Source organism: Vicugna pacos, chromosome 4 (genome assembly GCF_048564905.1).
Source record: "Vicugna pacos chromosome 4, VicPac4, whole genome shotgun sequence".
Lineage (NCBI taxonomy): Eukaryota > Metazoa > Chordata > Mammalia > Artiodactyla > Camelidae > Vicugna > Vicugna pacos.
In genome coordinates this window covers 53,158,830-53,186,172 of record NC_132990.1, presented here as the reverse complement: position 1 = coordinate 53,186,172, position 27,343 = coordinate 53,158,830, and the positions used below count along the sequence as shown (strand labels likewise).

Here is a 27,343-nt window from a genome sequence, read left to right as displayed (position 1 = left end):
AGGAACATGAGTTGAATCCAGTTACCTGGCCAGGAGTATCTGAATCTGTCTTGCAGGCTGTAAAACATGAATTAGTAAGAGCCCACCTTTCAACTATTTTCTCCCCTTCCTTTTTTGTCTGAATAAGAAGGAACTGCTTTGGGCATTGCAGTCCACTAATGTGGGGACCATCGAGGACCAATCCTGCTGCTAGGAAACTCCCTCTTTATTTATGCATAGTCTCTGCTGTGGCCTGCCTACTCAAAGCAACGGACGACAATGCCGTGGGTCCCCCTTTAAGAGTCTATATGCCACACTCAGTAGAAGTTTTTTTTTAATTAAAGTGTATTTGATATACAATAGTGTTAGTTAAAAGTTTATGGCAAAGTGATTCAGTTACATATATGTATTTTTCAGATTCTTTTCCAATATAGGTTATTATAAGACATTAAATATAATTCCCTATGCCAAACAGTAAATCCTTGCTGCTTATCTATTTTATGTATAGTAGTCAGTAGAAGCACTTTTAAACTTTCACATACTCAGTATCTTTCTGTCAGTAGACTCACATCTTACGAGATTTTGTTACAGACCCTTTCCAGTCGGGCCTCAACAAGTGTCCACCTAAAACAGTATGGAGATTCCTCAAAAGACTAGGAATAGACTTACCGTATGATCCAGGAATCCCACTCCTGGGCATATATCCAGAAGGCACCCTACTTCAGGATGACACCTGCACCCCAATGTTCATAGCAGCACTATTTACAATAGCCAAGACATGAAAACAGCCTAAATGCCCATCAACAGATGACTGGATAAAGAAGATGTGGTATATTTATACAATGGACTACTACTCAGCCATAAAAACCGACAACATAATGCCATTTGCAGCAACATGGATGCACCTGGAGAATGTCATTCTAAGTGAAGTAAGCCAGAAAGAGAAAGAAAAATACCATATGAGATCGCTCATATATGGAATCTAAAACAAAAAATAAAAACAACAAGAACAAAGCATAAATACAAAACAGAAATAGACTCATAGACATAGAATACAAACTTGTGGTTGCCAAGGGGGCGGAGGGTGGGAAGGGATAGATGGGATTTCAAAATTGTAGAATAGATAAACAAGGTTATACTGTATAGCACAGGGAAATATATACAAGATCTTATGGTAGTTCACAGAGAAACAAAATGTGACAATGAATATATATATGTTCATGTATAACTGAAAAACTGTGCTCTACACTGGAATTTGACACAACATTGTAAAATGATTATAAATCAATAAAAAATTTTAAAAAACAAACAGAAAAACAAGTGTCCACCTGTACAGTGGCATTTAAATGAGTCCGAGTTCCATTCAGAAGCAAAGGAAACCTCAGTCGTTTGATAAAAGAATGGGGAGGTACAAGCTTGCGCCCTGGAGTGCATGCTCTTCCCTGCAAATGCAGGCCGTGGGCGGGGCTACTTCATAGGATCCTGGGGGGGAGGGGGCGGAGCTCTCGCGGGACAGGTGCAGCAGCTGTGTTGTTCACACTCCAGGTCGCAGGGCCGGGAGTCTCCGCACGCGGCACGCCGCCGCCATCTTGAACTGGGTGTCGTGCACAGAGCTTCTGCTGGGAGCTGAGGTGTTGGCACAACCCTTTGGCACTGGGAACCCTGGTCTGAACTGCCAGGTGTGAGGCCTCTGCATGTGGCACCTTGCGAGCAAGTGAAACTAGACTAAGCACAAAGGAAAAGGAAAAAAAAAGGTTAGACTTTACTTAATTACCCACGTTCTGTTTTTTGTTTTCCAGGAATTGTCTGTGGGCTTTGCCGGTGCCAAATCTCTCTGCTGCCTTTTGTCCCGCTCCTCATTCTTATAGGGCGCTGAGGAGAAAATTCCGTCTTTTGACTTCAGCAGGAAAATCTGACTTCCTGCTGAGTTTAGGCGTCGTCATAACCTCCCCCCTCCCCAGGGGAGAGGAGCAGAGCTTCTCCCCAGCCGCTTTTAGATGTGTTTGGTTGTCCCCAGGCGTCAGCCCTGACTGTTCCTATCCCTGAGTCACCGCTATTTGTCTAACCTTTTGGAGACAAATTTAAGATACATGATCCAAACGTTAGCAAGAGAATAATGGTCACATGTCACATTCTCCTAAAAATGAAGGTATCTAGGCCTGGCAAAAGTGTGCCCTGATGTTGAGACTCCCTGCCGTGGCCTATTCCTGGCCATGCTTTTGTTTTTTGAAAGAGAAACTTCAGGTCAGAGGGGTTCACTCAAGTAGTCAAGGGGGTCTGTTGCCCCAGGTTGTCTCTCTGGAGGCTGGGGCTAAGGGACCTTCTTCACTTGAGTGTGAGGTACCCACGGAATGATCCCCTGCAACTTCAGGGCAGGGTGGAGGTTTAGTGTTGTGGGACACAACGGGGCAGCTGGTCAGTGAGCCAGTAACACGTGGGTTGGTAAAAGAATTTATCAGAGATTAAGTATGGGAATAAAGGAGTTTATTAAAGTTATGTTGCCATAGACAACCACGGGCCACACGGTGGGAGAGAGGGGTGCCTGCATGAGCACCAAGGGGCTGGTTGTTGGGGTGTTTTACGAGGTCTGCTCACAAGGTGCCTGATCGGCTCCTGGGCAAGTCTGATTGATTGTAGGTGAGATAAGAGGTTTAGGGTCTGTGTCATTTGACTCACATTAGGTGGGGTGAAGCAAGCCAGCCTGAGCTATCATGAGATTATTATCCAGGGCTATTAGTTTGTTAGGGGAAACACCCCCAGTAAAGAATGTGCTTTATCTGTTGAGGGATCACAGGCAGACGTCTGAGAGCCAGAAGTGGGGGTCACTGGACTTTGAAGGACGTCACATGGCCCAACATTTAGGATCTCAGCTAAGGTCAGTTCTAACAGGGAATGCTCCTTTCCAGCCAGAAAATGTGTCTACTAGCACAAAAGATTTCTGAAATTGCCTAGGCCTCTTGGCATGACAGTGAAATAAACCTGCCAATATTCTCTGGATATGTTCTCCTGGTCTGATTGGGTCTTATCTGGGGTTCTCTGGGGGGAGGGGGGTCTGGTGTTGGGGTTGTTCATTGTGCAGGTGGGACATATCTCAACTATCTGACTGATTATACTTTCCATGCCAGGTGTTATCATGACCTCAGCTAACCAATTATACAGGGCTTCCCTCCTGAAGTGAGTTCCTTGATGAGTCTCCCTGATGGCTTGACAAGCTGCAGTTTAGGGAAAGAAGTATTGCCTGTGTTCATTAACTAGCCACCCATGGCCTCCTAGATCTCAACTGAAGTCCCATTTCTGGGCTTTGTCCAGTTCTTCCTTTGTACAGATTGGAGAGTAATGGGATGGATCTGACCTCTTAGGTATGAGGAGAAATTGCCAAGTTAGTGGTTCTAGGGCAGCCCTTTTGGCGGTTGCATCTGCCTGTTGTTTCCCTTTATTACCTCTGAATTCCCTTTTTGATGACCCCTACAGCGAATCACTGTTACTTATTTTTGGAAGCTGCACTGCCTCTGGGAGATTCAGTATGTTTAAGCCATGTTTCACCTGTGTATTCGCCACAGTAAGCATAATTCTTTCCTTCAAAATAGCCTCATGTGCATGCCGGATGGCATACTCATACCAAGAGTCTGTGTAAACTTTAAAATCTTCCCTGTCTGGAGCTCTAAGTCTTGGGTGACCACTATCAGCTTTGACTTTTAGGCTGAAGTCTTAGGGGATAAGCTTGCTTCTATGACTTGGGTCTAGGAGTGTTGCCCAAAGATCGGCCGCCATCCCTGATGAGCCAAATAACTCAGAGAGAAGGTCTTGGAACTTAGAAGAAAAGAGGCAATTTTATTGCTTTGCCGGGCAAAGGGGACTCACAGCAGGCTAGTGCCTTCAAAACTGTGAACCCACCTTGGAGATGGGGTGGGGTGGTTATATAGCCATAGCTCAAACAATACAGCATCGATAACAATCAACAGAATCACTCTCTCATCAGAAGACAGAATGGAGTCATGATGCCTCCAGGCGACCAGTTAGCAGTTAGATTTCTTTATCTTGTAAGCACTCAAGGTGTGGTCTTCTTGGTAATTCAGGCTATTTTGTACGCCAATGGTCCTGTGACCTTCTCCTTGGAGATGAACCCAGAGACCAAGCATGACTATTAAGTTCAATTCCTGGAATAAAGTAGAAACAGTAAGATCAATAGCTTTAGTTTTAACAATGGGCCTGGAGCTGTGAGTAGCAACCAGTCAGTCAGGTCAGTTGACTGTTTTAAGGGCAAGCATAAGAATAAGCAACCTGTTAGCCCAAGTGCGGCCATTTTATTAATCCTCCTCCAGGAGGTTACTGCGTATCTAGCCAGCCCTTTTCCTTCTCTGCTCCCCTCTGTGAACCATTCCTCTTTGGTGTTTGGGAGAGGCTCCCTTCCTAGTGTTAGCATATGGAGGGACCCCTAAATTAGGAAGTCCACAAAAGTGTGGGTCCTTGCCACCAGCTATGAAAGAATTCACGCAGCAGAGGCAGAAGGACAAAGTGAACAGCCTCTTTATTGCTGAGGAGGGGAAATGGAAGGAGAGTGCTCAAGCAGAGAGAAGGAGAGAAAGGTGCTTGAGTAGGGAAATGAAGCCCTTGATCAGGAAACCATCAGCCCAGATGGCCAGTGGAGACAGCTCCAACTCAGGTCAGACCACGTGGACTTTTACGAGAGGCTTCTGCTATCATGTCCTCTTTCCTGGTGTGATGGAGCCAATTAGTCCTTGTAAGGGTTTTTCCGGTTGTTGTCATGGCAATCGCCAACTGTCAGGGTGCTGGTGGGTGTGCCATTTAGCATGCTAATACATTTAAATGAATATATAAAGAGGCTCAAGATCCACCAGAAGTCAAATCCTCCACCTTCTTGGACTCCATCATTCTAACCGGGTCTTATTTCTTCTCTGCAGCTGCCTCTTGAGACGTAGATAACAGTAACCGGTTTCTAGTTGAGGGAGGGGCAAGGGTGTGATCCTAAGGGCAATAGCCTTGGTAACCAGACAGGAAAGTTACTTTTAATCAGAATGCCTATACTTTTGTGGACCTGGCATCCCCCTCAAAAAACCATCTCCAAAGATTCTGCTCAGCCCTAAACACGAGGCAGGGGTTGGAGAATGCCTTAGTTCCTACATAAGAACTTAAAGATATTGTATTTATATGCCTTGAGAAGGAACCAGGACCCTGCCCCAAGGCTGCACCATTGTTTCTGTTCCTCCTTTGTTTCTATAATCCCTCCCTTCCCTGATTAGCAACTGTTTGAGTCTGCCCTTTGGAACTCAGGGAAGGTCAAGGAGGCTGCAAGAAGCCTATTTCCTACAAAAGAGAAATGGGGTGGGGGGGGCAGAAAGGATTTTTATCAGAGAGATCCCACAGGGTCCTGCTCCCTTTCACTAGGTCAAGGTGACTGGAATAGACTGTCTATGGTTCCTATATGATCATGCTCCAGGGACCCCATTTCTGTGGGTAGCAAGGTGGCAGGATTTAGCAAGTGACAAGTTTTTATGGTAGTCCCTGGGTTGTCTAAAAGTATAGCTTGAACTTGAATAGATATTACAAGAGATAGACATTCTGTTTCCTTAGAACTTACTAAAGCCTGCACCTGGTGTGGAGTTCATGTAGTGACTGGAAGACCAAACATTAACCTTTCAACCTCCTTTAGCAGGGTTGTAGTAGCTGCTGCTGCCCACAGGCAAGAAAGTTCTCTCTTAGCATTTTGATATAATTGTTTAGAGAAATAAGCAATCACTCCAGTAAGGGGTCCCAGCTTTTGAGCTAATACCTCAAGAGCAATTCCCCTTTTCTCCTGAATGTAAAGGTCAAAGGATTTAGCTGAACCTGGGAGAGCCAGGCAGGGTCCTGAAGTAATTGCTTTTTCAATTCTTGACTCTTTTGCATTCTGAATTCCATTCAAAATATCATCATTCTTTCCTTTCAACTTTTCACATAGAGGCTAGACCATAGTTCGGGATTCATGTTGCAAGTCCAAACTCATTCTGCTCGCCCCACGACAGGCCAATATATCGGGAGATGAGGTGTTGAGGCAAGAAATAGCAACTTTATTCAGAAAGCCAGCAGACAGAGGAGATGGCCGACTAATGTCTTGGAGAACCATCCTGCTCTAGTCAGAATATAAGCTCCTTTTATACAAAAAAAAAAAAAAAAGGGAGGGGGTGCGGTTGGTTGTTGAAGACTTCTTGGTGCAGGCATTCTTTGTTCTTGCAGCTGTCCATGTGGGCCAGGTCATGGTGTCCCCGTAAACTTCCAACAAAACAAAGGTTATTCTCTATTACAACTCCCCACTGTCAATGTCTATTCCACAGTATTGTGGAAGAAGGGGCAACGACTGCTCTGGCTGCTTCCTGCTGAAAAGAGGCAATGGGGGGTGATTATGGAATGGAATTGATCAGCCTTGGTCAGGGAACATTCCTGGGCATCTTTAGTCAGTAGTATAATCTCTCTCTCTCTCTCTCTCTCTCTCTCTCTTCTTTTTTTTTTTTTTCTCTTTCTCTTTATTTACAACTATTTGATCTTGATAAAACTCCTTGGTACTTTGTTGAACTTGCAGTTTTGGTTCCAGTTCCCAATACATATCTATTAATGTTAATTTTTTTCCACTATACCATAATTACACTAGATTCTTGTGCTATTTATTTCATCAGAAGACTTAGAATGGTGTCATGATGCCTCAGGTGACCAGTTCTGTAGAGGCTAGCAGTTGTCACTCTTTCCATCTCTTTAGCTTATAAGCACCCAAGGTGTGGTCTTCTTGGTAATTCAGGCTATTTTGTAAGGTTAAAGTCCTGTGACATTCTCCCTGGAGATCAACTCTGAGACCAAGCATGATTATAGATTTTGATTACTGGAATAAAGTAGAAACAGTAAGATCAACAGCTTTAGTTTTAACAGTGGGCCTGGAACTGTGAGTAGCAACCAGTCAGTCAGGTCAGTTGACCACTTTAAGGGCAAGCATAAGAATAAGCAATCTGTTAGCCTAAGTGCAGCCATTTTATTAATCCTCCTTCAAAATCCCCACTGTCATTTTCTCTCATTCCATTTCTATGGAAATAGGGAGATGGGAGTCGTGTTCCTGCTGAATGGGGGCATCATTTAGGGGCCTATTCCTGGGTCAGGTGAGGATTTTATTGACAGGCCACTCACTGTGCTATTATGGGACTAGGCCTTATCAACAGTAGCAAAAAATGTCTCTGGACCGCCTGTCTTACTAGCCTGTTATGATCCAGCAAAATATTCCCTCTTGTTGCTTCTTCCCAAATGTAGAATCGCACTATTAAAATCATTGGTCTTATACAGAAGTATGTACCTGGTAAACTGTTTCAAGTTGCCTAGTCATTATTTTATCAGAGGCTCAGTCACGTATTTGGTAATGCAAGAAACAATTTTGTAAAACAGGCAAAAAACAAATAATATAGTTAGCAGTATTAGTAAGGTCAAAAGAATTTAAGCCAAGAACTTTCATTAGGTGTGGCTCAGTGTATCCCCAGGTCACCTGACTTAGACTGTTCTGTACCAATCCTTATCTGTAAGGAAAATGTTATGCAGGCATTGTTCATAAGCTAAGATACGAGCAATTTTCAAAGTTACTGGTTTACAGGCCTGGTCCGGTGTCTTGGGTCAGCTGTCTACCTCAGATGTCGTCTTCTCATCCTGGTCTGGTAGCTTCTTCTCCATTTGAGCGTTGTTTTAAGGTGAGCAGTCCTCTATAGGCCAGTCCAGTGCAGGGGCTCTTTCTGACTAGAAATTAATCCAAAAGTCAATTTCTTTTAGCTTTCACTGTGCATGGTCTAGTTAAGAGTATCTGATAAAGGGTCCTTCCATTCAGGCTGAAGATAGTTCTTTAAATCATGTCTGTTCCAGTATGTATAATCCCTTGGCTGCAGCTGATGGGGCATCAGATCTTCATCCGAGGATAGGTTACTGAGCTTCAGAAACAAACCTAGAGCGTCCTTTTAATAATTCAATTAAACTTTGCAGCAATGTAACATAATAGCAAGGAATGATCTCAGAAGTGAGTCTTAATAAATATAGACCTCAATTAATAAAACTAGAATTTAATATCCACTAAAATATAATCTTTCTCTCTCTAAAGTTGCCCTCATTTTTATCAAATATAGCCAAATCAAGATTAATTTGTCCACAGAATTTCTGATTATTTGATCACATAGGCTCTTTCTTATTTGCATGTAAGTTACTTACAAGAGTATTACATCAAGTCATTATTTTTCTTGCTGACAAATTTGTAACAGATATGACAAGGTCTTATTGGACTTCTATTAAACCTAAGTACAATAATAGTTTTATGTTTAACAGTGATCAATCTAAAGACATGTCTTTCTTAATCAAACCAATAGGCTTAAGCTAGCTTCAGATACCAGGTATCGATTCACTACTGAAAATTTTGTTTAGATCACATGAACCTGTTTTTCATTCTGGCCAGTTTTTTTTTTAATTCCTGAGTATTTATATATGCATTTAATCTTTTAAAGCCAATTAAATAGAGCTCTTTTGCAAATTAACTTTGGCAACACCACATATCTACAACACACATAGGGGTACATACAAACACACAAACACAGAGACCTCATAGTTCCCATTTCAAAATTTTAGCCATGAATCGGGTACAGCAATGTAAGACTCATCAGTTACAAGAGGTTGGATTCAAATTGGGTTTCTGGCAGATGGAACAAATCAAAGTTGCCTGTCCAGATAGCTAAACATTTTTACTAACTTCTGTTGAAGACATTTAAGATTTCTGTTTGTTTCCAAATTACTCCCTTTCTCAAAATTTGCATTCCAGAGGTCATAACAGCAGTTGAGTCATTGGTACTGGGACAGAAGTTTAGAAGTTAGAAGTTAGTCCATTAGTTGAGACCCCACTGTTAGTTATACCTAAGGGTCTTGGGTGGCAATTGTTATTGGGGTCTTTAAAATGCCTAAGAGTCCCAGACCCTGTTAGTCATTACCTTCCTCATTATGGAATTCATAAAGGCTTGTATATATGGTATTTTTTCCTATTTACCTTTTCTCTGGCAAAACAGTTCTAACAAGAATAGTTTAGTAATTTAACAACCCATTTTCAGGCCAGCGTTCCTCAGAGCCTAAAGTGTATGGTAAAATACCATCTTTTTCTTAGTCATAGGCTCACAGCTATATTTTTCCCATTTATTTAAGAAACGCCCCAGTGGGCTTTCCTTAGGGACAGATGGAGTACTTCCCTTATCTATAAGTTTAATAACAATGAGACACAAAGGCACAAACAAACCCCAGTACCAAAAACACAAACAAAGTATAACATGACTAAACACAAAACTGAAGCAAATGAACTGGTTCACAAATCGGGTAAAATCCAACAACTATTTCCTCTCTCCAACAGGGTACCCCGCTCAAAATACAGAACAAATTGGCTTATTCCAGAGAAAAAGCCCCAAATGGAGAGGAATAAATTTCCTGGCTGTACACACCAGAGCGGCTTACCCTACTATATGGAGCCCACTGGCTCCCAAATGTCAATTCCTTACTCCAACTGCCCAGTGCTGGGGTAGCCAGTGCCACTTTGGGGAATCTTGAAGGGAAAATCCTCAGGACAAGTGATCCTGGCAGCTGCTAGGGCCTCCCCTGAAAATTCCCCAATTGGGGCCGCCTGGCCATGAGCAGCAAGGCTTCTGGCTAGCTTCACCAAAATTGTTGCCAAGTCCAAACTCGCTGCATGACAAGCCAATAAATCAGGAGATGAGGTGTTGGGCAAGGAATAGCCACTTTATTCAGAAAGCCGGCAGACAGAGATGGTGGTGGACTAATGTCTTAGAGAGCCATCCTGCTCTAGTCAGAATATAAGCTCCTTTTATACAAAAAAACAAGGGAGAGGGTGTGGTTGGTTTGTTGTAAACTTCTTGGTGCAGGCATTCTTTGTTCTTGCAGCTGTCCACGGGGGCCAGGTCATGCTGTCCCTGTAAACTTCCAACAAAACAGAGGTTCTTCTCTATTACATTCAGATAGAGCAAAACCCGGCCATCCCCAGGAAAAGCCCCTAAACTGTCTTCTAGTTTTATGAAGGGTGAGGCTGCAAATGGCTTCTTTCCTTTCCTGGGGTTGGCTTCTCTGATCTCTGTGAGAATCAAGCCTGGGTAGCTAGTATGGAATCAAAAAGGGGCTTACAAGATGAGAGCCAGAATCCTGGAAACTTACCTTTCCAGGAATTTTTCCCAGCCTTTCCTAGATTACCACCACTCTTACCTTCCCCCATCCCAGGACTCCTGAGTTTATTTTCTTTCATAAAAGACCCTGATGGCTGTTCAACTTTGGATTTTAATCTGAAAAACTGGTTCCCTGTTACTCCTATGATAGAGAATGTAGTTACTATTATTATTATCATCTATGCATAACAATAATTGTTACCCAAAGGAAAAGACCCCATTTCTTGTCATACCTGAAAGATGATATTACAGATGGGAGACAGAGAGCATCGTGTAGCTGAAGATTTTAAAGGATTAATTTAGGGGGAAAAAAAGTACACCTCCAAGAATGGGGGGTAAGCTAATCCAAGGGAGAAAAGCAGTGGTCTTTGTCTCCTCTTTCATATCCTTGCTTAGAGGTGTTCTTTTGATTGATTGATAGCTCTTGCCCCTGGACTGCTTAGTCATGATTGGCCTCCGTATCCTTACCCTTGGTGTACATGGAGAAACCCATGGTGGGTGGGGGCTAAATTGCAATGTTAATTATATTACAATGAGCATTGGGTCCTGTCTGGCTAGGTCCTTCTCTCTACTGCGCAGTTGTGGTTGTTGGGTTCTAATTGGGTTCTTGCTGGCACTCTTTAGAAAAAGTAAAGTCCCTTTATGCTGGAGGCGGGCATAACACCATCTTCTGGACCATCTTCGCTCTCCTCCACCTATCTGCCCGGTGCCCCCACTTATCTAACTACCTAACATAATCACATGAAATAATAATAATAAAACCAAACATGAAATTAGAAGCTTACTATGTGATTTTAACAAAATGAGTGTGAAACAACTTCAAATAATTGTGTGATCCTCTTCATAACCTATATTGGATTAAGCTTAATGATATGTAATTTTTAAAACTCCAAAATAATAATAACCTAAAAAAATTTTAACCTTCTCATATCAAAGAAGTCTGAAAGGTGGAGGTCTGTGTTTGGTCCAGGAGATGGGAATCTTCCTAGGCTGCTTTCCTGTGCCAGATTCAGCCCTCAGCCTATGCAGCCTTATATAGACTTCCCAACATTCCTAATGACAAACTCCTTGAGAGCAGGATGCACATCTAATTCTCATCTTTTCTTATCTGTAGCTCTATGTGAGAACGATTCTTCAACAAACATTGTTTTTAAAAATAGAGGATGGATGGGTGCCCAGGTGGTTAGATGTAAGAGTCTAAGGGACCTCAATTTCTAGTACCTACTATGCTGACATACACAAGAAGAAATCATATAAGCATTCATTGGTTTTACTGCTTTTTCTTGTGACCACTGAATAGACCACCTTATAAAGCAGGTGTTGGCAAACCAGACTGGTAGTAAATATTTAGGCTTGGTGGGTCATAGGTCTCTGTCACAACTACTCAGCTTTTCTGTTGTTACATGATGATAAACACAGACAATATGTAAATGAATGACCCTGTGTCAATAACCCTGGTATTTGAATTTCATATGATTTTGACAGCTGGAAATATTCTTCTCCTTTTAATTTGTAACCATTTAATACTGTAAAAACCATTCTTATTTTGTGGGCTGCACAAAAGCAGGCAGCGAATGGTAGTTTTCTTACCCCTGGCCTAGAATTAGAAGCTAAGAAAGGCAGTAAAACTGTGTGGTGGAAACCCTGGGAAGAAAGGAAAGGTCAAGGTGGAATATAGCTGGCTTTCACTTTTCTTTTGACCCCGTACTTCTTGTTTCCAGGGTCATTCCACATTTCTGTCCTGTGCTTCTCTTCCTCAGGGATGGTTTTCAACCAGCATGTACATTTTCTCATACCTCTAGTGTTATCTCTCTCAGGGCCATTTGTGTTTTAAAAGGTTTCTGCAAGACTGAAAAACACTCGAGACACAAAGTAATTGCTTTCTAATGAAGGCCTTTCGTTCACTGAGAGATAGCATTTCATTAATGCGCATAAATCTGTGTGCCTCCCTCATGAAGTATAATGTTGGCTTCTATTCCCTTAACGAAAGACACATGCTTCTTGTTTGCATGACTTGAAGGCAGCCCTGAAGGCAGGAACAGATTTGTATACATAGGCTTGAATAGTTAGTGAAGACTTATCTGGGGGGAGGTGTAGGGGGGAATACTCTGCAGTGCTCATTTGGAGACTGAGTTGGCTTGAGACCTCACTGCTCTTTTAAGAAATGTCTAGATGTTAGGTCATTCAGTTCATGATATGTGAATGAAATAAAAGTTACAAATTATGACAGATCACATCTTCAAATATCATTTAAATCAGCATTTGTTATATACTTAGTGAATACTTAGCAGCTTCACAATAAACATTAAGTTATCTTGTTATATACAAGATCTTTTATTAACCTCTGTGGACTATTAACTAAATGATTTCTGAGAGGTGAAGCTCAGAAATGATCTTCCTCAATGTATGAAAGCCCTTCATTACTCATTACAGCCACTTTTCAGGTATTTCCTTCATCATTCTCTTCTCCCTTTGCCCGCCCTCTCTCCTAGATGGTCTGTGCAATGTGTTAGAATTATAGGGTAGAATAGGAGTTCATATTCATTCATTTGTCATTCACTGTGGAGAAGAACAGAAGGAGTACAGGGGATGGGAGTAGGGATATGTGAGATGATCAAGGACAGCAAGTGAGCATGCCACATGGAAATCTAGAGGAAGAGTGTTCTAGGCTGTGGGAACAGCAGTTACAATAGCCCTAAGGTGAGAGTGGGTTTGATGCATTGGAGGACCAGCAGGGCTAGTATGGCTAGAGTAGTAGGCAAAAGGGAACAGTGATTGGAAAGGAAGCCAGAGCAGGAACCAACGGCCACTGGTGATTGTAAGAACTTTGGCTTTTAGAGGGGGAGGGTATAGCTCAAGTGGTAGAGTTCATGCTTAGAATACACAAGATCCTGAGTTCAATCCCAAGTACCTCCTCTAAAAATAAATAAATAAGTAAATCCAATCACCTCCCTTCAAAAATAGAAGATGAAACTAAAAAAAACAAAAACAAAAACAAAAAACCCAAAACTTTGGCTTTTGTTATGAGTAAAATACACCCTGATCTGCCCCTAGAAATTATGTCTGGTGATCTTCAGGAAAAGTATTAGGATCCCTAACAGTACAGTCTGGACCCTGTACAAGGAAAGCAACCACTGTCCAACAAAGATTTCAATTATTAGGTGCTGTGCACATTATTCAGAAGATGTCGTGGCAAATGAGCTCAGTGCTAGGATAGATGCTGTTACAATGTCCTGAGCTTCTGGATAAAGGTTAGACGCTCATCTCTGGCAAAATCTAGAAGCAATGGAAGGAGCAAGAAACTGCAAAGTGCTGGGGAAAAAAACAGCAGTTTTGGAGAAGTAAATCATCTCTAGACAAAAAAAACCTAAATTTGAATCTGAACTCTGCCACTTGCTAGCTCTAACCTTATGCAAATTCATAATCCCTCTGAGCCTCAGTTTTCTTAACTAGGAATTATAATAGTACCTTCCTTTTAAGATTTTTGTGAACACTAAATAATGTAAATTATGTTTTGCACAGGGCCCAGAAAATAACCACTCCACTATTAACTAGTAGATTAGTTGACCAGCTTGTCACTTGGACAAGATCATTCCTTTGGCCAAACCTTAATTTTTCCATCTATAAGAAGAGTATATTATCTGTCTGCCAAAATTAAGGGTTGGGGGTGGTATTGGTGCAGGAAAACGGATGTGGGGCGTGAGGAGGGCCATGTCCCAGGCCTCGGTTGTGTTCCTGGAACATGCCCCGCCAGGTATGGGTCCTTGGCTTCGTGCGGGAAAGAATCCAAGTGCGAGCCACAGTTGAATAAAAGATTTATTTAGAGAGATACATACTGCATAGAGTGTAAGTTAAGAGAAAGGCAAGAAAAGAAGTGTGGGAACTGGGTGCTCAGGTTCAAGTAAAAGTAGGTAGACATTCCACAGACAGACTGCGGGCTGTCTCTGAAGAGGAGGAGGTGAAAAAGTGCCGACAGGGATGGTGTTGCCAGTTTTTATGGGCTCCGTAGCTTCACACGCCTACAGGTGGGACCATTCCAACTGCCCTGGGAAACAGTCTGGAATTCCCAGGAACTGGGCCACAGCCCTTCTTTGGCATTTTGCAGTTAGTCTTGGGACTGTCATGGTGCCTACAGGCATGTTATTTATCATGCTGTTGTAATGAAGCTCAAGGTCTGCTAGAAGTCAAACCTCCAGCCAACTTAATCCTCAAGGCCATCTGGGAGTTGAATCTTTCACCATTTTGGTGTTAAATTGCTATCATTCCTTGAGTGGCTCTGCCCTGCCCCCTTCCCTCCTGTCTCAATATTGCCTGGGACTCAAGTGAACCACCAAAGCCACTCCTGGGAGAAGCTGACAGACAGGTAAATGGAAAGAGCCACAGACCTAAATCCCATACCTGGCTAGGTGATCTCATTAAAGCAGACCTTTCTGATTTTTAATTAATGTTTACATTTTGACTTTTGGAGTAAGGATTGCACTTGGCACATTATTTTCTCAAATATTCTATTGTCATTTGCAAATGGATATGATAATCTCTAATGTACAGGAGCGAAGTGAGAGGAATATTCATAAGGCGCTTGGCACAAGGCGTGGCACGGTGGGGATTGGGGGTGGAAGTAGTGTCCGCTATTATTTTTATTATTGCAAAAACAAATCTCTCCAGCAGAGAACACGCTTGATGGCCAGCTGGGGCTGTGAACAGTGCAGAGACCTAATTCTTCCAGCATTTCAATTTCTTTTGCCCTGAGCTTGCTTTCCCCTCTCTGCCCATCAGTTGGCGCCTTTTGCCGTCCTTTTTCCCCCAAGCTGGCTTTGGGGCTGCGGTCGGTCCGCAGCTCGCAGGTCACATGGCCTGCCAGAGCTAGGGGACCTCGCGCAGGAGCTGCGCCTTGGGAGGAGGTGAGGCTTCCCCGCGCACCCAAACCCGGCTGAAACGGGCCTCAGGGTCCGGCTATGGATCCTCCATAGAAGATGATCAAGACAGCCTAGGCGACACCAGCAGATGCCTTCCGCGTGCGCAGGAGACCGAGATGACCGCCCTCACTGGGTAGGTTGCCGCCGCGCAATATCTGCCCAGCTTTTTTGGCATCGTGACTAGAGCGCCCACCCCAGAGATGTCCTCAGAGCTAGGGGACAAGGATTAGGGTTGCCGTGGCTGGCACACGGAAAGCAGCTGCAGGGGCTGGCGCAGTCTTGGGAGGCCCTGCGTCCCCAGCGGTGCGCTCTGGGCCGGCAGGCTTCGCTGCTGCTCCGCTTGTGGCGCTGGCTGCTTCCTGCCGGACGACTGCGGGGACCCCAGAAAGGCGTTCCCCGCGCGGCCAGGGCTGGCATCCGCGCAGGGGTGACTGAATGTCGCAGCGAAGGCGCCTCCCTATCCCTCGCCCGCTTGAGTGGCGCGGCGAGGCCGACAGAAAGGCGCAAGCCGGGTGTGTGCCAGTCCAGGTAAGACCCCGCTCCTGTCCAGCCTGACGGGGCTGAGCAGCCTCAGGGCAGACCGCCTAATGGCCGCTCACTCGCGGCGACAATCTGCGGCGCGTCCGCCCCTCGGGGCGCGCCAGCGTGCTGCTGCGGCGTTGGGTTTCTGCGGGCGACCTCGCAGCCCCGAGATCGAGGAAGGGAAACCGGGCAGAGGAAGGCGTCCCTCCCAGCTCTTGGAAAGACCAGCCAAAGGGAACCAACGCGGCGATCGAGACCGTTAGCTTCCGCCTACAGGTGGGGAAACTGAGGCCCGAGCGCGTCGGGGACTGCCCAAGGTCAATGGCAGACACTAGATCCGGGTCTCTGGTACTCCGCTGCCGTTCTTTTTCCACAAGGGGTAGCTAGGACCACCTCGGCTCGTCTCTCCCTGGCCTCTGGGCGCGAACGTTGTCAGTGCTGCACTGCGCCCATATAGTGTCGCAGGCAAGAACTCTTGCCAGGTGAGTGTGACCCTGGCATCCTCTGATCGCCCCTTGCTCTCCGAGAGTGAGGGGACAAAAGGGCCTCTCCAATGATGATCTCACTATGCGGACCTTTAGTAAAAACCTACAGGTGTGTGTGCCGGCGTGAAAGCGCGCATTTCCCATAGGGAGCTAAACCTTGTAAGGGGAATTGGCTTTTTTCTAGAGTGCACTGCACCAGGTGCTTTAGGAGGTGAGAAGAGAAAACCATGTTTGTCTAACATTATTAATTAGAATTTTTTTAAGGATAAAGTTATTACAGAACATTCAGAGAATAAAAATACAAAGGAGAAAGTAAAGATAACTTAAAACTTCTTTTAGATTGTTGAGATTTTCTGGATATCTTCTTAAAAATTTCTCTATACGCGCACATTTAACCCAACAGCGTGGACAAAAATAGTATCTTGTTTTAATTTGAATATCTGATTACCCAGGGGAAATCAGCTTTTTTTCTCTGTGTATTGGCCTTTTGCATTTGTTGACTATTAATTCTTTTACCCCTTTTTCAGTTGAAGTGTCTTTCTGTTCCTGATTTTTAAGCACTCATTATACATTACACATTAAAGTAGTAATCCTGTTATCTGTGTTGCAAAATCTCTCCCAGTGTGCTTAATATTTTTGTCAGTTTTTCATCTTTGGCCATTCAAATCTATTCTTTTTCTTTATGGTTTCTGCTTGAGGATCTTGCTGAGAAAGGCCATTCTTCACCCAAATTTGTGTAAATATTCTGTATTTTCTTCAGGCACTTTTAAGCTTTCGTTTACAAATTGTAATGTGAAATTTATTCTAGTTTAAGTTGTAAAGTGGAGAGCAATTACTTTTCCTAAATGATTAGCCAGTTTCTGCAAAGCTATTAAGTCCATTTTTACGCCTGATTTAGACTGCTACTATTATGATATATTGAATTATTATATATTTGTATCTGTGGACTTTATCATGTATCTATTAGTACATTTTGGTGCCAGTGCCATGTTATATTAATTACCGGCGTTTTATAACAAGCTTAATATCGCTCTTATTACCCAGTATCATCTTCCTGGCTTTTTAAAAAAAATCAATTTTATTGAGGTATAGTTTACATGCAATAAAATATACCATTTGAATATATATTTCAATGAATTCTGACAAATATAACCACCGTCACAATAAAAAACAACGGAGCACTATATAATTGATGTCATCTTTGCACAGGATCCATGCTAATCTTCAGTTTATCCTTCTAGTTTTAGTATAGGGCCCACCAAGGTGAGCATTTCCTAGCAATTTTTATTAATACTAATTCCAGATGATCTTTAGGATATTTTGGTTAAATTAACCAGCCTCTCCCCGCTCCAACAAAAGAAACAAAATCATGTTTGGACATAGTTTGTGTTTTTCCCTTAGAGAATTTTTCAATCTGCTTTGTTCAGTATAACAAATTACCATAGATGGGGTGGCTTAAACAGCAGAAACATTTATTTCTCACGGTTCTGGAGGCTGGAAGACTGAGATCAGGGTGCCAGCATAATTGGGTTCTGGTAAGGGGCCCTCTTCCTGGTTTACAGATGGCTGCCTTCTTGATGTGTTTTCACCCGCAGAGCAGAGAGAGAGGAAGCAAGCTCTCTTCTGCCCCTTCTAATAAGGGCACTAATCCCAGGATGAGAGTTCCACCAGCATGACCTAAATAACTCCTAAAGAACCTATGTTGAAATACCATCACACTGGGGATTTGAATTTTAATATATGAATTTGGGAGGAACACAAACATTCAGTCCATAGCAGAGATCTAACTAAGACTTTATTTTTTTTTCAAATTATTATTTTTAAATTTTTTTTGTGGGGGGAGGTAATCAGGTTTATTTATTTATTTATTTAATGGTGGCACTGGGGATTGAACCCTCATGCATGGTAGAGAAGCACTGAGCTTAGCTCCGTCCCCCCTAGCTAAGACTTTTTAAATGTCAGTATATTTAGAACTTTCTTTTTCTTTTTAATGTCTCCATATCATCCCCTTGTATAATTATCTAAACATCTGTCCCCTATTGCTGGCCATTTCCTTTCCCTGCAGTTTGTCTATCCTCCCTGCCTTGCCCTGCCCTCTATTCCTCTCCGCCTCTTTCTCCCTTTCTTTCTTACTCATAAACAAAACTGCTGTGAACATTCCTTGTCCATGTTTGGTAGCATGTGTTGGTATTTTTGCAGGGTAGATTCCTAATAGTAGGATTTCTACGTCAAAGGGGATGCACATATAAAAATTTTATAGATACTGTCCCAACTTCCACTCCAAAGGTTGCACCAATTTATATGAAAGTGCCCATTTGTTGAACTGGCCCACTCCCTCTTGTAAATTGAGTTGACATTATGTTAAATATAGAGGTTAATTTTGGAGAAAGAGACCTCTATCTCCTCTTTCATTAGTGTGGCTTTTCAACTGGGAAAATGTTTTTTATCCATTTTTTGGCCTTTTAAAATGTCCTTCAGTAGAATTTTATATGTGTGCATATTCCACATATTTCTTAAATTTATTCTAGACATTTTCAGTTTCTTTTTTTCCTGTTTTGAGTAGGATCTTTTATCCCATTGATTAATTTAGTAATTGATTAAATGAAAGCAGTTTATATATATAATATATATATACACATACATATACATAATAGTGTGTATAATATATATAATTTTTGCATATTGATTCTTTTATCAAATGCATTCTGAAAGTCTCTTATCATTTCTAATGGTTTTTTAGCTGATTTTCTTGGGTTCCCAATTTGTGCAGAGACAATATTACATATTGGTTGAGAACATGAGTTCTGGAACCAGTCTGCCTGGATTTCAAGTTTTGCCACCCAATTAAAGCTTTATTAACCTTGGGTGCAAGTTAATTGTACCTTAGTGTGTTGTTTTTTTTCCCCAGGTATAAAATGGGCTTAATAATAGTACTTCTTATAAAGGATAGATGAGATGCTTAGAACAGTGCCCAGTAAGCATTTACAAGTAAGTTGATCTCTGAATATTATCTAACCAGGCTCTTTGATACTCCCAAATTTATAGTTGAGGAATTGAGGCCCATAGAGGTCATTTATATGCTTAACAAACAATAAACCTTTTCCATGCATAGAATACTATACTGGGTCTTTAAGAGATACCAAAGATAAACCATGGAAGGCAGCAGGCATCATGGAAAAGACATGGGCTTTGAAATTTTTCATGTGTTTGAATTTCCTGCTTTCAGCTTGGTAGCTTTTTTTTTCTTTCTTTTTCTTCATTTAAATGAGATTTGTTCCATTACTATTTTAGAGTTGCTTTTTTGGTCAGATGAAATATATGTAAGAGTCTAGTACAGAGCTTGGATATGTAGTAGGAACTTAATAAGTGGCAGCTATAAATAGATATAGTCTAAAGTAGAAAGTGACTAATGAATGTCCTGGGGTAAAAGTTCATGTAAAGTGCCCCAGCACTTGAGGAAAAAAGAGATTATTTCTGATTCGGGTGTTTACCTGAAACAAACAGAATGCTAGTTATTTCTCCAGCAAAGATGGGTTTATTTGGGATCAGCAGAGAATTGCAGTTCAGAGTCTGCAACCATGGCCAGCCATGTGTAAGTCCCCACACAGCAAGGGAAGGCTAGCGCTTTCATGGAGGGGAAAAGGAAGTTGGGAGGGCTACATAGTAAACAAAGTTCCATGACTGTTCATTGGCTGAGTACCTGCCAGTAAAGGAGTCTTTTGTTACTGTTGTTATTGGGCTCTGCTGTCATCACAGGGACTGAGAGCTCCGCATTCCAGTGTCCAGACTCTATTTCATTTTTGAGTTTTCTGTTTATTAATTTTTAACATTTCCTCTTTTGACCAAGGTCTTTCTCTGAAAACATCACTGATGAAGTTTCAGGTTTTCTACTTTCAGAGGCTTTTTTGTTCTTCAGTGTCAGGAAAGACCTTCCCTGGGTATAGTGTCTCATGTTGGAGGGAATAGATTAGAAATCTACTGAGATCACATGTGAGTAACAAGGAGTGGTAAGAGGAAGAACTCTAAGACACTTTTCATTTAAAGTCCATATGTTTTGAAGATCATAGACGTTAGAGATCATCTGAAGCATTGTGTCATTATCAAGAATTTGTCAACAAACTTCCAACAGGCCTGGCCTGGATATCTTGGGAAAGCTGTCTCATCAGAAGTCATCTGCTTCAATTCTGGGAAATCTTTACTTTCAGGTCACCAGATGATGTTTAGGTCCAGTCAGGGCTTTGTCTCTCTTTAGGTGTGTCACATGTATCCAAGAGTCTTTTCCTTGGAGTTTGGCAGCACAAGGGTTTGTTAGCAGTACCTGATAAGGGCATTTCCAGCAAGGTTGAAGAGAGTCTTTCTGGAGGTGACTTTTTCAGTAGATGAAATCTCCAGGTTGCAAGAAGTGATGCTTAAGGTCTTCATCTTTCAAGAGTGCGTTGTGAAAAGACTGTTCTACCACACATGGATATTTTTAATAGACGCAATTAGGCCATTGCAGTATTGGAGTATCTCTCCCTTTAACAGTTGTGGGTCAAAAGAAGCAGGAGGGAAGTTCACTGAGTGTCCTGTGACTACCTCAAAGTGTAAGAGTTTATGAATTCTAAAAGGTGGATCTGAGGTTTAGAAAGTCCAAGAGCAACGCTTTTGGCCAAGGTATTTGGAGGGCTCCTACATTACTAGAAGGGAAAAGTCCTGGTTCAGCCCATGAATAAACAGAGGTAAAAGTTTTCCAGGCGCTGGGTTGCGGGGGGGGGGGGGGGGGATATAGATCAAGTGGCTCAAGTAGGGTATACTTAGCATGCACAAGGTCCTGGGCTCAATCCCCAGTACCTCCTCTAAAAATAAAGTAAATAAAAACTTAATTTCCTCCCCTCCACAAAAAAGAAATAAATAAATAAAATTAAAAGTTTTCCAGTGAATCAACATCTGAAGGAAGACCAGGGTTTTCTTTAAAAACAATATGAAATTTTGGTCATACTAATCACAAACAGGTTTATCAGATTTTCATGTGTATCCTCAATATTGGAAGAGCCCTAAGAATTGCTCGATGAAGTTGCCTAGTAATTGCTCAAGCCTGATAATATAAAATTCCCTTTTCTTTTTCTCTGAAATTCTACCTACTCCCTTTTCCTCTGAATTTATCAGAAACTGTCCTTTTAAAATTAAGCCTTCTGAGGATGCAGAGGCTAAACGCTTAATTTCTTATTTTCCCTGGACTAAAGCTGAACTTCAAGCCACGGTCAAAGATTTTGCCAAAGTACCAAAGATCCTCACAGATTTGGTGAGGAATTTAATATAGTCATTCAGTTTATCGACCTGACTTCTCTGGCATGTCAGCTAGTTCATATGCTTGTCAGTGAAAGCCAGGCCCAGGCTAGGATGAAAATCATTAATTTGGAAAGTCCTGAAAGTTCCCTAGAATTAAAATCAAAGACCAACCAACTGTGGTTGTTAAACATAAAATCGGCTGGAGTCCCTATGGGGGGAGGTGCCCTCAAAATATTTAAATAACTGGGATCTCGTTTCTCAGAGGTTTTTTCCTAGAGTAAAAGAATGATTTTCCAACAACTTAAACAGTTTACAGCTCAGACACCTCAAAGTCAAACAGCTTTCAGGCCAACTCAGACTGCCTGCAGGCCCAATGTCTGCCGGCCCTGAGGGAACAGCTTGGTCCCATGGGAGCTGGATTTCAAAGAGTTCATATGAAAAAATGTAAGACGCCTCATTAATAATTTTTTATATTGGTTTCATGTTGAAGTAATAGTTTTGATGTGTTGCATTACAATATATTATTAAAATTAATTTCATCTGTTTCTTTTTACTTTTTATTATGGCTGCTAGAAAATTTTAAATTACATATGTGGCTTGCATTATATTTTTGCTGGACAGTGCTAGCCTAGAGCAGGGGTTGGTAAACGATGGGCTGCAAGCCAGATTTGGTCTGCAGCCTGTTGTGATGTGGCTGGAGCACTAAAAATAGTTTTTACATTTTTACTAAAAATAGTTTTTACATTTTCAAAGAGTTTTAAAAAAGAGATAGTCTAAGAGGAATATGCAACAGAGACAGTATGTGGCCCATAAAGTCTAAAGTATTTACTATCTAGCCCTTTACAGAAAAATATTGCCAACTTCTTGTCTAGAAGATGCAGAGAAAAGGGGGTAGTAGAACAAGATGACAGAGGAAGGCAGGGTCCAGATCATAAAGGGCCTTTTGGACCACGATAAGAAATTTAGAGTTTATTAAAAGAGCAATGAGAAGATAAAGAAGGGTTTTAAGCAGGAGAGTGACGTGATCAGATTTGTATTCTTACATAATTGTGTGTGCACATGTACACATGTGTGCTCCCTGAGCATTGTCTGGATTTATCTGGACTAAAGAGTATCACATCGTTGTTTTACAAAAAGACTCACTGGAAGAGGGTATTGAAGGAGGGTGGATGGCAGTTTCATACCACACACTGAGCTCTGCATTATCATCATAACCACATTGTTATCATAGCACTTAGCATGTGCCTGGCATTTTCGGAGCTGCATGCCTTATCTTGTTGACTGTATTTTGTTCCTTCTGAGTAGGCACAGCTCTCTTGGGTAATGTCAAGGACAGAGAAAACAGCGTGAGCAGGAAGCCACCCGAATGACTCCATTCCCAAGACCCACTAAGGCCAAGTGTGAACTCAATCCAGTTTCAGCACTTGGCTTCCACTAGTGGTGATGTGGAACTGGTGAGACCATGTGGATGTGCAACCACATGATTTATGAACTCCAGTTGACTTGAACAGATAACAGGGTGACGCAGCCAGTCTGCAGTACTCCAGCAAACCTGGAGTTGGATGCTATTCAAACCTCTCCCTGCTTATCTCCTGCTTTAGTACCATCCAGATCTCTTATTAGTGCTGGTGAGAATAGTCTTTCTCACCTCTGGGATCTCACAAAATAATCTGTTTCTGTTGCTGAAATGAGACTTTCCTTTCTTGAATTGCTATGTCATCATCCTGTAGAGGGGTGTGGTATTCTACACAACTCTCATGGGCAGGGGAGGCTCATCATTCCTGGCTAGATACAGGGGTTTCTGTTCTGCTCACGACACAGCCCATTCTAGGTTGGGCTAGTGCTGAGAGCTGAGCAGTGGGAGGGACCCCTGTTCCCTGTAGTCACTCAGGGACCCAGGCTCCTGCCGTCAGGTGGCTCCTCCCTCCTCTAGATCCACCACGGCCCTCCATTCAACTAGCAGATGGAGAAAGAGGACGTCAAGAAGGCACATGTACTCCCAGCCACTTTGGTCCAAAAGTCATACCTGTCACTTGGCTCACATTTTACTGGCAATCCCTAGGCACATAACCCCACCTGGAGGAAAGCGCGCTGGGAGATGTGGTCTTTCTCTGTGCCCAGGGAGGGGAGAATGTGAGATGAGGGCACTAGAGAGCCTGCACCACAACAACAGGTACCTGGGCAGCTCTCTTCCCAGGATGTGCAAGCTTTGTTATGCTTCCGAGCTAAGAGTTTTACCTTTTATTCCATAGACACCTTTTAGTTTTGCATTGAGCTTACTGGTGTTATGCTGGCTTTGTCCTTTTCATTCTGTTTTTGGGTGCAAGTCTGTTTTCCCTCAGATCCTTAGACTGTCATACTCCTATAATATTACTTAAGTTTGTACATATGGATATATTTTAATGGCATCTTTACTCTGTATTATTTTGCTCTGTAACACATTTAGTCTTCATAGTAACTCCATGAGATAGATAAACTAAAACTCCATTTTAGAGGTAAGAAGTCCAAGGTGTGGAGAGGGATAGTGACCTTCCACCAAGTGAGTGGTCAAGATGAGAATCACACCAGCACGTGTCTGACCTCAGGCCTGTACTCTGAGAGAGCACGTTATGCTCTGTTCCTTTCTGAACCAGGCTGGTGGCAGCTTTCTCTTTCATCTTCATCTCTGCCTCTCCTTTCCCTCCCTCACTGAAAAGCTGCTCATGGATTTTCCTTCAGATATTTCCTCCCCTCCCAAAGTCTGCGCGCTAGAGTTCACTCGCATGTGAGGGGAGATCTTCTTTCTCACTGGTTCCCATGGTAGTTCTGTTAAAAAAAAAAAAAAAAGAAGAGCAATTAGGATTAAATTAACATGCAATTTTAAGTATAGTTGCATGAAGTTAGAGAAATAAGAATTGAAGTTCTTGACAAAGATGTTTTAGGGAGTCCTGAATAGTCCTTTCTTGTTTGGGATATGCAGAGAAAAGACAGAGTTTTCAGAAATTATCATGCACAGTCAGTCAGCAAGCACTTAGGATGCACTTATGTTGGAACTTACTTTAAACGTGTATTTCCTTTGTGTCAAGCCTTGCTTTTTTGCATCCATTTTAAGAACCCATGTCAATGTAGCTGCTGAATTGAAATAATGATTTTGCTAGCCTGCCTGGTGATTTTTCTGGCACATTGTACACATTAACTAAGCATCTGTGGGTGTCGGGACTTGGTTGGATGCACCAGGGTTTCATTAGTCATAGAAATGGTAAAAGAATCCCAGAGATCATTAACAGATAACCAGAGAAGCGTGTCCTGCAGAAAATACTTGTCTCTCGTACCTACACAGCCTAGAATTAGAATTTCTGGTTTGATATATGCTGAGTTCGATGCCTGGATTTTTTTTAAAGCCTGTACCATTCTTCACTTCCTCTCTCTCTAGGTTTGACTTGCACTGATTTTGGCCTGTGATCCAGGATGATTTGTTCTTGGGACCAGACCTGACCAGAAGTTGACCTCATGAGCACTTCAACCTCTCCAGCTGCCATGCTCCTCCGGAGGCTGAGGCGGCTCTCCTGGGGCAGCACTGCTGTCCAGCTCTTCATCTTAACGGTGGTGACTTTTGGCTTGCTGGCCCCCCTGGCCTGTCACCGGCTCCTGCACTCTTACTTCTACCTGCGCCACTGGCATCTGAACCAAATGAGCCAAGAGTTCCTGCAGCAAAGCTTGAAAGAGGGTGAAGCTGCCCTCCACTACTTTGAGGAGCTGCCCTCTGCCAATGGCTCAGTGCCCATCGTCTGGCAGGCCACGCCCCGCCCCTGGCTGGTCATCACCATCATCACTGTGGACAGGCAACCTGGCTTCCACTACGTCCTGCAGGTGGTGTCTCAGTTCCACCGGCTACTTCAGCAGTGCGGCCCCCAGTGCGAGGGGCACCAGCTCTTCCTGTGCAATGTGGAGCGGAGCGTGAGCCACTTCGATGCCAAGCTGCTGTCCAAGTACGTCCCTGTGGCCAACCGCTATGAGGGCACTGAGGATGACTACGGCGATGACCCTTCGACCAACTCATTTGAGAAAGAGAAGCAGGACTATGTCTATTGCCTGGAATCCTCCCTGCAGACCTACAACCCAGACTATGTCCTGATGGTGGAAGATGACGCCGTCCCAGAAGAGCAGATCTTCCCAGTCTTGGAGCATCTTCTGCGGGCTCGGTTCTCGGAGCCGCACCTCAGAGATGCCCTTTATCTAAAGCTCTATCACCCCGAAAGGCTCCAGCACTACATCAACCCGGAGCCCATGCGGATCCTGGAGTGGGTTGGTGTCGGCATGTTGCTGGGGCCCTTACTAACCTGGGTATACATGCGGTTTGCCAGCCGGCCGGGGTTTAGCTGGCCCGTCATGCTCTTCTTCTCCCTGTATAGCATGGGTCTGGTTGAGCTGGTGGGCCGGCACTATTTCCTGGAGCTGCGGCGGCTGAGTCCTTCCCTGTACAGTGTGGTCCCTGCTTCGCAGTGTTGCACCCCGGCCATGCTCTTCCCTGCCCCCGCGGCCCGCCGGACCCTCACCTACCTGTCTCAGGTGTACTGTCACAAGGGCTTCGGCAAGGACATGGCACTGTACTCACTGTTGAGGGCCAAAGGGGAGCGGGCCTATGTGGTGGAGCCCAACCTCGTGAAACACATCGGGCTCTTCTCCAGCCTCCGGTACAACTTTCACCCCAGTCTGCTCTAGCCTGCCAAGAAGTGCCTTTCTGAAATTGGCCACTTCTTGGAGATTCAACTATTGCGCTTTTTATTTGGACATGGTTGCTTGCAGAAATTTCATTGTTTAAGGTTGCTAGGGATATAGGCACTGGAATGGCTGAGGAACATACAAGTCAAGAATTGCGGCTTTGGTAACTCACTGGCAGGAGCAAACTGTTCGTTGGGGTCCAGACCTCTCTCCCTCCACACAGCCACACTGCCTCATGCAGTCCAACCCACCCAACGAGGGAAATTTAAATACCAGTTATATTCTCCAATTATTTTTCGCTCTGCTTCTGTGATAGAGCTTGTGACTGCCAAAAATTTTGTGCACAGTGATATGACTGGTTTAGGATTTTAAGGGAGAATTTGGCAAAAGGTGAGATTCTTTTGCAGTGACTTCTTTCTCACTGGGAATGAGAATGGATGTATGTTTAGAATATATGTCTCAAGAGGCAGGACCATGTTGATAGATTGTATTTGTTTCCTTGACCTGGTGTAATAAAAGCCATGCAGGGCCTGGAATCTTGGAGGCAGGTGACCTGGCTTCTGTTACCTGGCGTTTTCTTTTCCACACATCTGTGGTGCACTGATAATCAGTTTTGTTAGTGAGAACTTTAAGGCACAGCAAGATCTGGAAGCACCTTCTAGATCATCAATCAGATTGCTTGTGTGTTTAGTGGTGATTTAATATTGAAGATTTCTATCATATTCTGATTCTTTGAAAATTGGACATTGGAGAATGATATAGAATGAATGAGCTCTTTACTAACAGCATATCCTTTTCCCTAACTTTGCTGGCTAACCATTCACCCTCATTTCTTTTTTTGTCTATGTAGCATGATGTTATAAAGAAATAGCATGGACTGTGAAGTCAGAAGACTTGAATTTTTATTTCAGATCTCTGTCGTGTCCTAGTGATGTGAACTTGGGCAAGTCACAAGCACTCTGAGTCTCAGTTTTTTCACCTGTAAAATGAGGACAGTGATATCTACCTTTTAAAGTTTCCTTGAGGATTTATTTTAGTAGTTTATTTAAAAAATTTTTTATTGAAGTATATAGTTGGTTTACAATGTTGTGTTAATTTCTGGTGTATGGCATAGTGATTCAGTTATACATATATATATACATGTATATTCCTTTTCATATTCTTTTTCATTTTAGGCTATTACAAGGTATTGAATATAATCCCCTGTGCTATACAGTGAGACCTTGCTGTTTATTGCCTTGAGGATGAA

At 42.9% G+C, this 27,343-nt stretch overlaps 1 protein-coding gene and 1 non-coding gene across 6 annotated transcripts; one reads left to right on the top strand and one right to left on the bottom strand.

Moving 5' to 3' along the window:
• The first annotated feature begins 1,586 nt into the window (after nt 1–1,586).
• On the top strand, nt 1,587–26,651 carry PGAP4 (post-GPI attachment to proteins GalNAc transferase 4). 5 transcript variants are annotated; one of them, XM_072959844.1, is made up of 2 exons: nt 1,587–1,733; nt 24,806–26,651. In XM_072959844.1, the coding sequence occupies exon 2, from the start codon at nt 24,883–24,885 to the stop codon at nt 26,092–26,094; it is 1,212 nt and encodes a 403-aa protein (XP_072815945.1). In that variant the 5' UTR covers nt 1,587–1,733; nt 24,806–24,882; the 3' UTR covers nt 26,095–26,651. The 5 variants fall into 5 exon arrangements, with proteins under 5 accessions (XP_072815945.1, XP_031533226.2, XP_072815944.1 ...); XM_031677366.2 differs by lacking the exon at nt 1,587–1,733 and adding an exon at nt 15,022–15,251; XM_072959843.1 differs by lacking the exon at nt 1,587–1,733 and adding an exon at nt 15,333–15,646.
• LOC116280411 (U6 spliceosomal RNA) lies at nt 17,290–17,394 on the bottom strand. Its single transcript, XR_004189798.1, has one exon. It is a non-coding gene; the product is annotated as a U6 spliceosomal RNA (small nuclear RNA).
• Nucleotides 26,652–27,343: the final 692 nt, after the last annotated feature.